We start from the raw sequence: 15,489 nt of genomic DNA, 5'->3' as shown, positions 1-15,489 counted from the left end.
AACAATTGGCAGGGCTCTCTACACGTACTTGGGAAGGTTCTCCAGTTTTCTTCCATAGATCCTTTATGAGGTTTTACTTCTTCTGGGCATTTGTGCTTAAGCATAATTTCCCACATATATTACTCCATCTTAACAGGATAGGAACTTTCCAAGTTTTTGCCTTAGAGATTTCAAGACATCTTTGTACTAGAATCTATTTACGGAAAACTTCTCTGCTGTATTTTTCCCCCTCTCTTATCTCTTAGCTCCTGCCTGTCTTCTCACGCCTGCCATTCTAAACTCCGCTGGGATATAAAAAACACTTTTCCAGATTCTCCCAGACTCCTTTGCCAGCAAGCTTCCTATTAAGTTCTATTACCTATAAGAGGTACTAGAAGGGAAGGGAAAAAGGGACATTTTTTTTTGCTGTTCCTATCAGTGTTGCCCCAGCAGTGGCAGTTGACCCCAGCTTCCAAATGCCTTCAACTCTTCTAGAACCAGACTCACCGGGCCCTTTCAGAGTACCAGCAGTAGCTGGGAGGTGTTTCTTTCTCAAACGTCTGAACACCAAGTCTGCAGGGCCCGCTCTCCAAAATAATCCTGAGCACCTACATTCTAGTAACCAAAACATTTCCTGTGTGTTTCCCAGCTTTGAGGGTGGTAGCCACTTCCTGCAGTTATCATCTTTGGGTTATCTGTGTTTCCTTGTTTCAACACCTGTCTAACCAATTTCCTATACTGCATTTCCTCTGTTGAAATACCTATTTTGGTTGCTTTCTTAAGTGGATCCCAAGCAACAGATCCAGTATAATCTACATTTGTCTAGTATAAACTGACAAGGGAGTGGGATTCTAATCCTGCAGTAAAAAACAGAGACACCCAAACTTTTTATGGGTCTTAAGAAATGAAGAGGAATGATACAAAAGATGGGCAAACTCAATTTATGATCTCCAATTGAGAGAAAACCTTCTGGATTCAACTAGTTTCATGGGTAGAGCCTAACTGCAGCAGCCTGGGACCACAAAAGCCAAGTTGAAGAGAAACATAAAGTGAAATGTAAAGTAAGAGAACGGTCCCCTAAGTTGAACTCAGGGTCCATGTTGCTCCAAGTCCTGCCAAAACAAGGAAATATGTATTGGGGAGAACAAAACTGACTCAAAACTTGAAGTCATGGTTGTTTATTAAGATCTTTACACAGGAATTAAGATATGGGCAAACATACAGTAGTGGCCCAACTCCCCATTTCAAAGTCTGTAGTGATTTACAAACCTTTATCCATACCAAAGGTGTAGAACTTGTATAGGAATTTGAGGAAGCCACAAAATATTTCTGAGAAATGGTTTCTTCCGAGGCCAAAGTCTCTTGCAATCTGGGAACTGTGACACAGGGGAACTTATGGGCAGGGGTCTCTTGTGACATGGAGCTGTAGATACATCTGGTAGGGGAGAGGTGAGTAGTCTTCATGAGTAGACAAAAGGTAACTTGCAATTTACTGGATGCCACACGTGGGTACTTACGGTACACAAAGTCACTGGATAAAGTGAAACTCTCCCAAAAGTGGGAGTGATGGAGTAGTGGGGCTGAAGGATAGCCAGGAGAAAGTCACTATCACTTATTAAGGTTCTTTTTTGAGTCAGGGCCTGTGCCAGGTGCTCTATTACTTCCCTTAACTCTTTTTTTTTTTTAAATTAATTAATTAATTAATTAGGCTGTGTCGGGTCTTACTTGCGGCACACAGGATCTTTCTTGCAGCATGCGGGATCTTTCATTGAGGCACATGGGCTTACTTGCCCCACGGCATGTGTGACAGTTCCCCGACCAGGGATCGAACCCGTGTGCCCTGCATTGGAAGGCGGATTCTTAACCACTGAACCACCAGGGAAGTCCCACTACCCTTAACTCTTGATAGCAACTCTTGGTTACACTGATTCCCATTTACAGATTAAGAAAGTGAGATTAACAGGTAGAGACCAAGTTAAGAAGGAAATTATTCTTTCTTCCCTCCTGCACGACATGCCCTTGTTTTGGTGGTCCAAAACTCATGCACAAATTACTAGTCCCATCGTTCAACTCCTTATATGTGAACTAAGGAATCGAAGAGCCATTTAAAACCATTCTTAGCTCACAGGCCCTATAAATATCGGCGGCATGCAGATTTGACCCCTGGGATGCAGTTTGCAGACTTCTGTGCTAGGGCTTTCAATTGAGGCCCTGGTGTGTTCAACAGGCTTCCTTCCCCGGTAGGTCCTGAACTCTGTTCTTGTCTCATCAGCAGTGTGAGCCTGACGACAACTCCTCTCTGCTTTTCAGAGGTTTTCAGCCTTTTAGCCTCTGCTCTGAACAGTTTCAAAACTGCAGTTATCTTGATGGGAAAACCGACCTTGTGTTTGATGACCCTCAAGTCTCCAATACTGTCACTCTAGCTTCATGAGATGGCCCAGAGCTCTGCCGGTTTCTCTGTTCACCAGCAGCAGCCCTGATTCTCGTCCTGCATTCAGAATAGGCACATGCTACAAACAAAAAGGTGGTTGCAAACATCAGTTTACCTCTCAAATCTCCCCTCTCTAGAATCTTAGCCCCTAAGTTAGTCCTCATTGTTTCAGTAGCTTTCTGATGCTTTTAAGTAAAGCATTTTAATTTTTAAATGTAAAAATTTTACATTTTTATCTGGCTTTTCTCATTGTTCTCAGCAGGACTGCAGGTCTGCAGCATTGCTACCTGAAAAGCATAAGCTTTGCTTTCAAATAATTTAAAAATAGTATATTAAAGCTAAATATATTCAAATTCATTCACAACACTATTTCCAAAAATTTGCGTTATTTTTTTTTTGCACTGAAAAACCTATGATTCTTAGAATTTAAAGGCAAAAAAGCACTGTCTAGAGTGGTATAGGTTGAGATGTCTAAGTATCCTTTATCTTGTAATATTTTAAGAACATTTAAATTTTGAGATGATATATTCAATATGATTGAAAATTTTAAAAGTATAAAAGAACATATAGAGAAAAGTCATTCTTCCACTCCTGTCTCCCAGCCACCCAGTTTCTCTCCCTGCTGGCAACACTGTTTATCTCTTAAATATATATTTCTCTTCTTTGGATAAATGGTTGCACACTATGTACACTACTCTACATCTTGTATTTTTTGTTTAACTCTATATCTTATAGTTCTTTTTGTATCAGTAAAGTGGGTTTTTTGCTTAATTGCTGTATAGTATTCTATTTTACCATCATTTATTTAGTGTTTCTTGATATGATTAAGGTTGTTTCTAAGCTTATTACAAACAATGCCAAACAAAAATGTTTTATGCATGCCATTCTACATATATGTGAAAACAGCTTTAAGAAATTCCTAGAGGTAGATTGCCAAGGTTACCTCTCTAGGGCTTTAAAAGTTTCTATACATACCAAGCAACATATAAGAGTGCCTATTTACCCACATGCTTGCCGAGACTGGGGGAAAAAAAAAAACCCCAAAACAAAACACCTTTACTAATCTGAAGGGTGGAAAAATGTATGAGTATTAGTATAAGTGATATTATGCATCTTTTCACACATTTAAGAGCCACTTATATTTCCTTTCCTGGGAACTATGTTTCTTGGGGAAATAAACTTCTAATTTTCCTTTTGGGTTGTTGGTCTTTTTCTAAAAGTATTGGCAGACACTTTATGTAAAGGAAATAAGCTCTTTGTGATGAGTTGTATCTATTTCTTCGCAAGTTTGCCATGTCTTCCAATTTTCCTTTATGGTAGTTTTTGTTATGCAGAACTTTTTATTTTCATGTGTTAATTTTTATTTTTAACTGTGAAAAACACATAGTCCATTTCAATTTTTAACAATTATTTTAATTTTCAGATTCTCAACCTCTGCGTAGTTTTAGCACTCCCTGAGAAATTAAACACACTCATATCCCTTCCATAAAAATGGGAGGAAAGTATCAGTAAATTCTAATGACTGACACAAAACATTTACTAGTTTCTCACAAAAATGCATACGTGGTAGTATCAGAAGGACTAATTGAGAAATTATCTTATGGGCTTCCCTGGTGGCACAGTGGTTGAGAGTCCGCCTGCCGATGCAGGGGACGTGGGTTTGTGCCCCGGTCCGGGAGGATCCCACATGTCGCGGAGCGGCTGGGCCCGTGAGCCATGGTCGCTGAGCCTGCGCGTCTGGAGCCTGTGCTCCGCAACGGGAGAGGCTACAACATTGAGAGGCCCGCATACCGCAAAAAAAAAAAATTATCTTAAAACCAACTTTAGTCAGGAAGACTTCTTCACAGACAAATGAGTGGTTATATATGTAAATCCTAAATACATTACACTATTTTCCCCCCTTTTTGGTCATGGACTATTCCAGGAAGATTTAATTATATAAATTTTAATTTGCAGAGTCACTAAAATGTAAAGCAAAATTGGTCTTAAAAAATATTGGTTTGATGAAAAGATATATTTTAGACAAATTTGGTTAGTTTCTAACTACATTTCAGCACAATCATTACTCAGGGGACAATCACTTTTGAGAAAAGGCAAACTAAAATTTAAATCAGCATCAGAATTCTACCCATAATTACCCAATCAATATTGAAGTAGACGCCATCAAGTATGCAAAGATTACAGAATTTCAGTTACAAAATTTGGAGGAAAAAAATCTTAATTATGTATAAAAACACTGACAAATTTAAGCTAGCATTATTAGCTCTAGGACAGTTCACTGCATTATTACCTTAAAAGGATGGCTAACTAGATATCAGCAGCAATGCTGTTAAAACAGTTGTTTGCTCAAAGTTGTTCCTATTAATGAAACAAAAGATTAATAGTCTCCAAGTTAAATTTCACAAAATGAAATCGCAGACTTCTGATTTAACTTTCAGGGGCAAGACAGAGCAAAACCCAAATATCATACTTTCTATTTTTGTCCATAAACACAAATAAAAGTCAGTATCAATACAAAGGTTAACATAAGGAAATAAAAACATGATTAGTCAGGTTCTACAACATAGGATACTGCGACATAACTCTCCTACAGTAAATTCCCCCCCCTCCACTTTTTTGGAATAGCAGATTAGATAGTATGGTATGAAAAGCTGTTAAAACCCAAATGTTTTCTGTGCCATCTAGCAAAGAAAGCACGAGGAAGAATACTTTGCCAAACTACACCTGCTACTCCAGCCTGGACCCAGTTGTCTGATCATCCACTCAGTTTCAAGGCCTCCAAATTGTCAATCTACCCCACTCAGCCTCATCCCAAGCTTAGCTACTTTTGCATCAAGAGTCTAGTTTCCTTTCTGTCAACTAAGTCCTAATTTTCCAGAAAACTCTGATTTTTCTGCTTTCATGTTGATCCTAACCCATTTTAAGTCAAAAAAAAAAATGCTGTAATACTTAAAGTAATTGAAGTGGACATGGAAATTAGATTACTTTAGTGTTATGAAAGATGGACTTCAAGTGCTCTGCAAATATATGGGAAAGTTGCAAGAAAACTTAGATTCTAAACCCTGCCTGGATTCCTTAGCTACTTGGTAGATTATAATGTTGCTTTGATTACTAGTCAGTACAAAAAGGTGCGTGAAGGCCACAAAACACGCGTATGGGGGGAAATGCATGGAAATGAAGATTTTTTGGGAGTTGGCCAAGGCATTTTTATATCCATAAGGACTGTCAACTTAAATTTAGTACACCAGTGATTAAAAAAGGAAAGGAGTGGGACTCTTGCTTACAACCGAGTTTGGCAGAAACACATTTGTATATTCCTCCCCTGTAATCACACCGTCCTTTAATTAAGGACGGTGAGTATGCCCACGGAGCAGAATTAATGAAAAATTTAAAAAGAATCTATGATAGAGAGCTTCACTAGATTATACAACACTCCCCTTACCCAAGCAAGCACTACTTTGTGTATCTCTGAAACATCTGAAAAATACTTTTCTGTGACTTACTAGGCTGTAGGGAATGAGGAGTTTTAGATACATTACAATTATCTCTAGTAGAATTTGTTATCTTTCTTCCATTAACTGAACGTTTCAACTGGATCTTAAAAGAAGGTTGCCAATTTTCATTTTTTGAGCCTCTCCTAGGTTTTGGATGCTCTAGATTAGTCTGTCTTTTGAAGTTTCTATCTTTGGAATTCTTCCTTTGTTCCTTTAGTAATCTGTCTGGAGGTGAGGATGTAGCACGTAACTGATATTCATCTGGGGATCCTTTTTGCCGGTTTGGCCTCATCTGTTCTTGATCCACCTCTTTCTGAAGCTGTAGTGCTAATAACCTGTCCTGTTCTTCTTGTTTATGTCTCTCAAAAAGTAGACATTCCAAATCTATCAGTTTTTGGGTAAAGTTGATTTCTGTTTCTTCTTGGTCTGAGGAAGCTTTGGGGAACATTTTTCTTCTTTTTCCAGAAAAGCATGGATCCCTGACTGCTTCAGACAAAGATTCCTGGTTTTTTCTTTTGGAGATATCTTTACTGATCAGTAGGTGAGACTCTTCATTTTCTGTCTCAACTGTGTTATTTCTAATTATCTGTGTCATATCTGATACAGTGCACCGACTCTCTGTTTTGCCACAAGGCTTAACTGCAGCTTCTCCAGAGTAGGGAACTCTGGCTTCAGGTCCCTCATGATTTATGACACACAACTCTTTTTCATGATTGCTTGGTCTTGTTTTGACTTTTCCTCCAAGGCACCATTCTTTACCACTGGCACATAACTGAGGCATAGGTGACTCCACTGAAGATTGTGCACCTTGTTCATGAACTTCAAGGCATATCTGAGGAGAAAGTGTTGGCATATCTTCCTCAATTTCTGTGTCTTGCCATGTAGGGCTCTTCACATCACTGCTGTCAGTTTCCTGTAGAGAACAGAAAAACACTGAGTGAACCAGGGGAAAACATCAAGTCGTAATACATAAGTCTAATTACACTGATACCAAAGCTGAGTTGTCACTATAAGGTAATTATTATTATTACTAATAAGATATATTAATTCTTAATAGTATTTTTATTCTGTGTGCCAATTTAGATTAAGGTATTTCTTCATTTTCACTCCCATGAAGACCTACAGTTTAAAATCCACAAACTAGTTCTATATATGGCCAGGAGCTGGCACCATGACTTGATTTCTCATCTTACAAACTTCCTCTAGCCCAGGGATTTTTAATCCCTTTTTGTGTCACAAACTCTCCTCCTTTTGGCATTTTTGTGAAGCTTACAGACCTCTTTGAGAATAATATTTTTAAACATAACAATAAATACATAGGGGGACTTCCCTGGTGGCTCAGTGGTTAAGAATCCGCCTACCAATGCAGGGGACATGGGTTTGAGCCCTGATCTGGGAAGATCCCACATGCCGCGAAACAACTAAGCCTGTGCGCCACAACTACTAAAGCCTACGCGCCTAGAGTCCGTGCTCTGCAACAAGAGAAGCCACTGCAATGAGAAGCTCACATACCGCAACAGAGAGGAGCCCTCACTGGTTGCAACTAGAGAAAGTCCGCGTGCAGCAACAAAGACCCAACACAGCCAAAAATAAATACATACATACGGAACAATTTATATTGCAACACAATTATTAAAATCTTACAATTTATGATGTAATAATGCATATCTATTAATACATTAAATAATAAGATCTAGTGGCAAGTCTAATAATTTGTAACACTGAAGGAGGGATGAGTATAAACGATATTTCAAGAGATCTGCAACAAATGTAATGTGATTAAAAACCAGTGTTATCTATTGGTGAAAAAGTCCCAGGTACTGTTAACAGTATTATGGTTTACTGGTTTGCTGCCTACATTCATAACTAAAGGAAATGCCAAAATGAGAGGTCAGGTGGAAGTAAAGATAAACTTTTCCTTATATCTAGGTTCATATGTACTCTGTGGATTCTACCCACAGACCTTAGGTTAAGAACCCTTGCTTTAGCCAGTATAATTCTTCTCACTTACAGGTCTTGGGTAAGTTAAGACCTAGGATTAGTTTTGACCATGAGAAAGCCTTAAGAAGAAAGGTTTCGGTACTTCCCTGGTGGCGCAGTGGTTAAGACTGCACGCTCCCAATGCAGGAGGCCCGGGTTCGATTCCTGGTCAGGGAACTAGATCCCACATGCATGCTGCAACTAAGGAGCCAGCGAGCCGCAACTAAGGCATGCTGCAACTAAGACCTAGCGCAACCAACCAACCAACCAACCAACCAAATAAATGAAATAAATAAAAAAGAAAGGCTTCAATGAGAACTTGCTTCAAAACAAAAATTCCTCCTTGTTTGCGATCTTAAATCTGTTCTTTTACCTACTTTGCTTTGCATTTATCATTCCTCATAAGATTTTTTATGAACCAATGTAGTTTGGATTGGACAAATTCTAGGTTGCTTACCTAGTTTTGCTGTGAATATTAACACCAGGATAGGAAAAAAAAATCCCAGCCTACAATGCCTCTCCCATCAATCCTTAGTTCCAGCATAAGCCAGACCATCTGGACTTGAATTCTCCCTCTGATACCTCTACTTAAGGGACACTGAGCAATTCTCTTGCCTCTGCATGCCTCAGTTTTCTCAACTATAATTGGGCACAAGAAGGGTACCTTATAGAGTTGGTGGCTGTGATGAAGATTAAAGAAAATAAATACATTATTTGGCACATAAACGTCCATTAAATGTTAGGTGCTATAAAACCACCTAGCTAAACTGAAAAAAGTTTAGGAACCTGTGAGTAAAGGGCTAATAAAACTTCTATGTAGGAAACTGACCTTGGTGTCAGCTGGCTTTTCCTAGTTCTATTTTCCTGGAAGCCTGATACAGGTGAAATGTCACCTGTGTTACTAGGCCACATAGCTTATGGTAAAAATGACCCTTACTGGTGAACTGCATCTGTACTAGGAGAACTAGGAGTGATCTATAAATACCTTGCAGGAAGCCAAAGCTCAGGCCTTCTGTAAGTGACTTACAACTCTTTGACTGGCTGTGTTCCTTCCCAAGACCCCTGGAAGCCACACCCATGAGTTGTTACAGTAAATAATTTACTCTTATGGGGCATGGGACTTCTAAGTCTGGGTGGTTACTACACTCCTCTGCATGGTCTCACTTCCAGGCCATCACTTAGGAGCTCTGCAGTGAGGACTCTTGCTGAACAGATACGCCCGATGTCTGATGCTACCCTACTAGCACGCTTTGTTTACCATTGTGTAATCCTTTAAGTGAAGCTGGTACCAGGGGTAGCCTATTTAGTTTTGTGAGTCTGATGATCTCGGTCAGGGATGTACAAACTACAGCCCATGGACCAAATTCAGCCTGGTGCTTGTTTTTGTACAGTTTTACTGGAACAAAGACAAGCTCATTTGTTTATATATCGTTATGGATGCTTTCAAATGACAACAGCATCATTGAACAGTTGTGACTGAGACCATTTGGGCCACAAAGCCTAAAATATTTACTATCTGGCTCTTTAGAGAAAAGGTCTGCTGACTCCTAGCCTAAGTGAGCCTAAGGTGACTAAGAAAGGTTGTTCCATTTACTATAGTGACTTAAAAAAAGTTAGGAAACTGCAAGTATTAACATTCTATAGCATTAATAAAACTGCCAAGCCAAGAACATCTTTAGCATCCACATACCTTAGATATGGAGTCTTCCCTGTCTTCTTGTACAACTTCAGACTGTGATGCTGACCAAGGCTGAGATTTAGGTGACAAATACCTTAAAAAAAAAAAAAAAAAGTTTGCCAAAATTTGAATGCTTTGAAACACAAGTGGCATGTATCCAACATAATAAAGCCAGATTAGCTATTTATGCTGAAGGCTGTCTGGCTTGCTGCTTGGCTGATTTATCAGAAAGAGTGTAATTCATCTCCCTGTCTCAGGTATTTTGGTCTATTTCTGGAGCAAAACTTAGAAGTCTGAGTATTGATATATTTTAGTGAAAAACAGCAGAAAAGGAAGTAAAAGTCAAATCTAAATTATTCCTTAATTCTCAAAAGAATTTAAACGGGTAGGTACTAGCATCAAAACAACGTAAGACTGTATACAGTCTTCCCCAAAGTAATGGAACAGACATTTCAAGTCAGGAGAAGGAATATGTTAGTTTCTTTTTAATGCCAGTAATTCTACATTTTTTATCTCTATTTGAAAAATGGTCTATGATTAGATTCTTTACCATTTTGGTATAGAGATTTTATTATATACATATTTTATATCAACTATCTACTTAGAGATATAAAAGATTTATCAATGTATCAGCATAAGAGCACATCTCTAAATATCTAAGCATCTTTAATAGGCTGTTTGCCACTAAAAATATTAAGTCTGTAATATAATGGAAAACATAAAAGAAATGGGAATAAAAGGACAGGTTATAAGAGGTTAGGTATATTTTTTAAATATTTTTTTTTGGATTTTGTTAAAAAAAATCCAAACACATACAACTCTGCTCAAAAATGGCACAAATGTTGGCTGTCTTCAAGTGGTGGTAACTTTGGGTGATTTTCAAAGAGAAGCTAGCTTTTATAATTAAAGAAAACAATGGAAAAATGTCTGATTGCAAATATGTAAAATCATAAGTTCCATTGTCCAAAGCACCAACGTGTAGCATATAACATTAAAAGATCTCATATAAAGAATAAATATCCCTTATAGACAAAATAGTATCCAAACCGCATATTTAGTTGCATCAACCTAAATATTTACTCTGAGAACTTATGAGAATAAGAACTACCTCTCAGTTGATAAAACAGGAGTCCAGGTTTAGTCTCATTTTAATTTTGTTTCCCAAAGCTGAAGAATTCCTTCTGCCAATGTTAGATATTAGTAACCAAGTATATTAAAACCAACATAGAATTATTACAGCTTAATAGTTGTTCAGAAATCCATAAGCAGAAAACAAAACAAAGTGTGATCAGATACCCATCTAACATAATTGGTGAAGATTTGTGAACTCTCTGGGATATTGTTTATTTATAATAACCAAGTAATATATGAATACATGTAGGAAATATGTGTCATCATCCCTTTCCATTCCTATTTGCTTCCTCATATGTAACCAATTTTTTAAAAAATTATTTCTATATACTGCATACTATCTTTTTTTAAAGCTATCATATTCTTTTGTGATTTCCTTTTTTCACTTATGTCTTATAGATCTTTATAAAAAACTATATACATAGGCCTACCTCATAAAAACAAATAGTTTACAAGAAAATAGTTACAAAATATATGTAAGGGGTGGTGGTAGTGGTGATGTAATTAATTGGGCGATTGGGATTGACATGTATACACTAATGTGTATAAAATTGATGACTAATACATCATAGTTACAGGGAAGGAGATACTGACTGGGAAAGGATACGAGTGAACCTTTTGGAAACAGTCTGTATCTTAATCTGGAGTGTGGTTTATACATATGTAAAAATTCTCCAGAAGTTACATTTAACATTAATATATATATACTTTAAAAAGTTTTAAAATCTTATATTATCATAAAAACCCGTACACTTATCACTCAGTTTAAGGGGAAAAAAATCACTGATTTTAAAATTCTTTATGGGGCCTTCTCTTTGTGCCCCAGCTGACAGGCTACAACTATCCTAAGATGCTCTTATCTCTTGCTTTTATTTATTTATTTTTCCCTTGGTCTATTTTATTTTTATTGGGGTATAGTTGTTTTATAATGTGTTAGTCTTATGTCTTGCTTTTAAAAATAGTCTTAACACACACTAGTACCCCTAAACACTTTATTGCTTAGTACTGCATGATTTCTGAACTTTACATATATGGAATTATACTACATGTATCTTTCCACAAGTTGACTTCTTCACATGCCTTCCTGAATCAGGCATGTTTTCCTTAGCCAGAATTCATTTTCATTGCTGGAAAGTAACAGTATTCTGGTCTACTGTTGGACATGTGGGTGCTTCTGGCTCTTTACTGTTACTAATAGTACTGCTGGGAACATTCCTGCACATGTCTTCTGGGGTTTTAGTGTCTACACTCCAGTCATAGAGCATCAACCTTTTACACTCCCACCTATAGTTTAAGTGCTTCTTATCCTCTAGGATACTTAATATTGCCAGAAAGTTTAATTTTCCAATAGGGTGAGTATGAAATGTTACCTCATCATTATTTTGTTGCTGTTTTAATTGAGGTGCAATTGACATATGACATTATATTAGTATCAGGTATACAACATAATAATTCAATATTTGTATACATGAAATGACCTCACTGTAATTTTTAAAAAATCCTATTGAAGTATAGTTGATTTACAATGTGCTAATGTGTTAATTTCTGCTGTACAGCAAAGTGGTTCAGTTATACAGATATATATATATATTCTTTTCCATCACGGTTTATCACAGGATATTGAATGTAGTTCCCTGTGATCCAAGTAGGACCTTGTTCACCCATCCTATATATAATAGTTTGCATCTGCTAATCCCAAACTCCCAATCCTTCCCTTCCCCACCCACCCACCCCCTTGACAACCGCAAGTCTGTTCTCTATGTCTGCCTCACTGTAATTTAAATTGAAATTTCCTTGATTACTAATAAAGTTCAATCTTTTCACATGTTTTGGCCTTCAGCTTTCGTGTTCTGTGATGTCAAAAGTTTTTGCCTCTTTTTCTGTAGTTCTGTCTTTTTCTCACAAATAGGTGGGTATTCTTTAATAATAAACTTTTTCCAGTAAATAAGTTGAAATATCTTCTTTTAGAGGGCAGCTTATCTTTTCATTCCCTAAAGGTATTTTGATAAAGACATTTTAAATCTTATTATAGTCTATTTGGTTTGCTCCTTAAAGCATCCCTCTCTACAGATATCCTCCTTTGTTATCTTCCTAAAGATTTATTTTATGTATATATGTATATATTTACATATTTGCTTGCTTACTTATTTACGCATGCTGCGCTGCACGGCTTGCTGGATCTTAGTTCCCGGACCAGGGATTGAACTCGGCAGTGAAAGTGCCGAGTCCTAACCACGGGACCGCCAGGGAATTCCCTTGTCTTTTTAATAGGTCTTTAATTCGCCTTAATTTTTATAGATAGTATGAATAGAGGTCCAAGCTAATTTTCCCCACATATTATCCACTGTCCCACAGGCATTTATTGACAAGCACCTCCTTTCCCCACTGACCAGCAACGATGACTACTGTGTTGGTTACCCAAAGTACCCCAAAACTTAGTGGCTTAAACCAACAAACATTATCTCATAGTTTCTGAGGGTCAGGAATTCAAGAGAAGCTTAGCAGGGTAGTTCTGGCTCAGGATTTTCATGAGGGTCCAGTCAAGATGTTGGTCAGTCATCTGGTCAGTAGCCTGACTGAGGCTAGAGGATCACCCTCCAACAAGGCTCACGCACAAAGGCTATTCTGGAGGTCTCACTTCCTTACTGGTTGTTGGCAGAAGGCCCCAGTTCCTTACCATGTGGGACTTTCCATAGGGCTGCTCACAACATGACAGCTAACTTTCCCAGAGCAAATAATCCAAAAGAGAAAAGTCACTTTAGGACTTAGTCTCTGAAGTGTACAATGTCCCCCTCTCTGAAGTGTACAATGTCCCTTCTGGTAATTCTATGTGTATACTTAAGTCCAGCTCACATTCAAGGGGAGGGGAATTAGGCTCAGCCTTCTGAAGGGAGAAATATCAAAGATTTGTGAACATATTTTAAAAACACCAAAGCTAGGGCTTCCCTGGTGGCGCAGTGGTTGAGAGTTCGCCTGCCGATGCAGGGGACACGGGTTCATGCCCCGGTCCAGGAAGATCCCACATGCCGCAGAGCGGCTGGGCCCGTGAGCTATGGCCGCTGGGCCTGCGCGTCCGAAGCCTGTGCTCCGCGGCGGGAGAGGCCACAACAGTGAGAGGCCCGCGTACCGCAAATAAATAAATAAATAAATAAATAAATAAAATAACCACTTTAAAGCGTACATTTAGTACATTTACAAAGTTGTGCAACCATCACTTCTATCTAGTTTGTTGTTTATTTTTAAGAATTCTTTATATATTCCAGAGACTAGACCTTATCTGTTTTTAACTTTGTGTACCTTTAACCCACCAGTTTCTCCAATTTCTACTTTTAAATTCATCAGTTTATTCTTATATTTCTAGTAAAGTTTTATCTTTATATATTTCAAAATATATATTTAGATTCATGAGTTATATCCTTTATGCAGAATAGTATTATATCAATATGAAATATCCCTGCTTTTCTTTTAATGGTTTTTCTCGACTTCTACTTTGCATTATATCAGGCATTAACAATATTGATGTTACACGTCTATTTCTTCTTTTAATAGCAACCACCTCATTTAATGCTGCCCTCTTCCCATCTATCTCCATCTCCCTGTCCCAAATTTCCACCATCTAAAATCCTAAATTTCTATGAATTTTGAAAGGAAGCAAATTACTTGCACATACTCAGCTGAATCAAAAGCCCTTACATGTTTTTGAAGTCTAGATTGTAGTTGATAAACTTTTTCAACTATGAATTACTATGGAAAAGCTTATATCCTCATAGAGTCATCAACTCTTCCTGCTGCTAAGAGGGGCACTCTGGGGCAACTAAATTCACTCCACTGTTGACTACCTGACTCATGTTTTTTGTACAGTGGGGAAGAAATGTAATATATAAACTGGGAAAAAGAGGGTGGGGTAATGATCTAGATGCCAAACTGTAAACTCCTTCAATGAGGATGACCTTATATGGAACTAGATTCTCACTTGAATCTAAATCAAGAGAAAAAGGAAATGGGAACAACATGGAAATCCTGAGCAATGAAGATAAAAAAAGGTTTCACATCCCTCTTCATGCTAGCCAGGAATCTAAGCTATGTGAGCATCTCTCTTATTTTCACTTTACATCAACCTCAGACCATCTGGAGGGTTTTCATGCAGAGCTGATGGGCCAAATTTTGATATAGCAGTAAACTATATTCACTTACTTCTGAATATCTCCAGTGTTCGTTTGTTTGTTCTTACTTTTCTTCTGTGACTTGGTTGTGACTGGATCAGATTTTTCAGAATTCAAGGGCGAAGCCAAGATACTTCCCTCACAGAAATTGTTCTTCAACAGCAGAAAAAGCATAAAACAATTTTAAAATAAAATAAGCTATTAATCAATTCAGAATCCACAATAGAATTTTTCAGGAATTATTAAATTCTATATATCCTTTGAATAATACTGACCATGAAAAAAATTAATATAAACAAGATAAAGTTTATCTAAGTTGGTCTAAATTGCATTTTTACTCTATATTATAAACACAAAGAGCATGATGGTACTAACCTCATTAGCTGATAATTTCTGCTAACTTTTCTAATGAATAATTTCATATTTATAACTACCGTAATCTGTAGGGAAAAATTCAGAGCTGTGGCTATACCTGGTATAAAATTTATTTTACGTTAAATAATTTAATTTGGGGATTTAAGGGCATACCAATAAATATCATCAATATTTACTTGCTATCTCATGGCAGTCTCATAAGTTTCTTACTACACTATTGGAAAAATTAATATACTTGGTGGTGGTAGACATCTGGCC

General features: G+C 37.5%; 1 protein-coding gene across 5 annotated transcripts in view; it reads right to left on the bottom strand.

The window, feature by feature from the left end:
* Positions 1 to 1,141: 1,141 nt before the first annotated feature.
* Positions 1,142 to 15,489, bottom strand: part of RNF168 (ring finger protein 168) — a 42,919-nt gene continuing 28,571 nt past the window's right edge. For 2 of the 5 annotated variants that reach the window (XM_067738543.1, XM_067738542.1), the window contains exons 5-7: positions 14,888 to 15,009; positions 9,575 to 9,656; positions 1,142 to 6,817 (exon numbers count right to left, since the gene is read on the bottom strand). In XM_067738543.1, coding sequence (XP_067594644.1) covers positions 5,864 to 6,817; positions 9,575 to 9,656; positions 14,888 to 15,009 — 1,158 coding nt within the window. In that variant the 3' untranslated portion in view covers positions 1,142 to 5,863. The remainder of the gene's footprint in view (positions 6,818 to 9,574; positions 9,657 to 14,887; positions 15,010 to 15,489) is intronic. The other 3 variants (XM_067738545.1, XR_010943676.1, XM_067738544.1) reach the window with 3 other exon arrangements.

Source organism: Pseudorca crassidens, chromosome 5 (assembly GCF_039906515.1).
Source record: "Pseudorca crassidens isolate mPseCra1 chromosome 5, mPseCra1.hap1, whole genome shotgun sequence".
Classification (NCBI taxonomy): domain Eukaryota; kingdom Metazoa; phylum Chordata; class Mammalia; order Artiodactyla; family Delphinidae; genus Pseudorca; species Pseudorca crassidens.
This window is presented reverse-complemented; position numbering and strand designations above follow the sequence as displayed.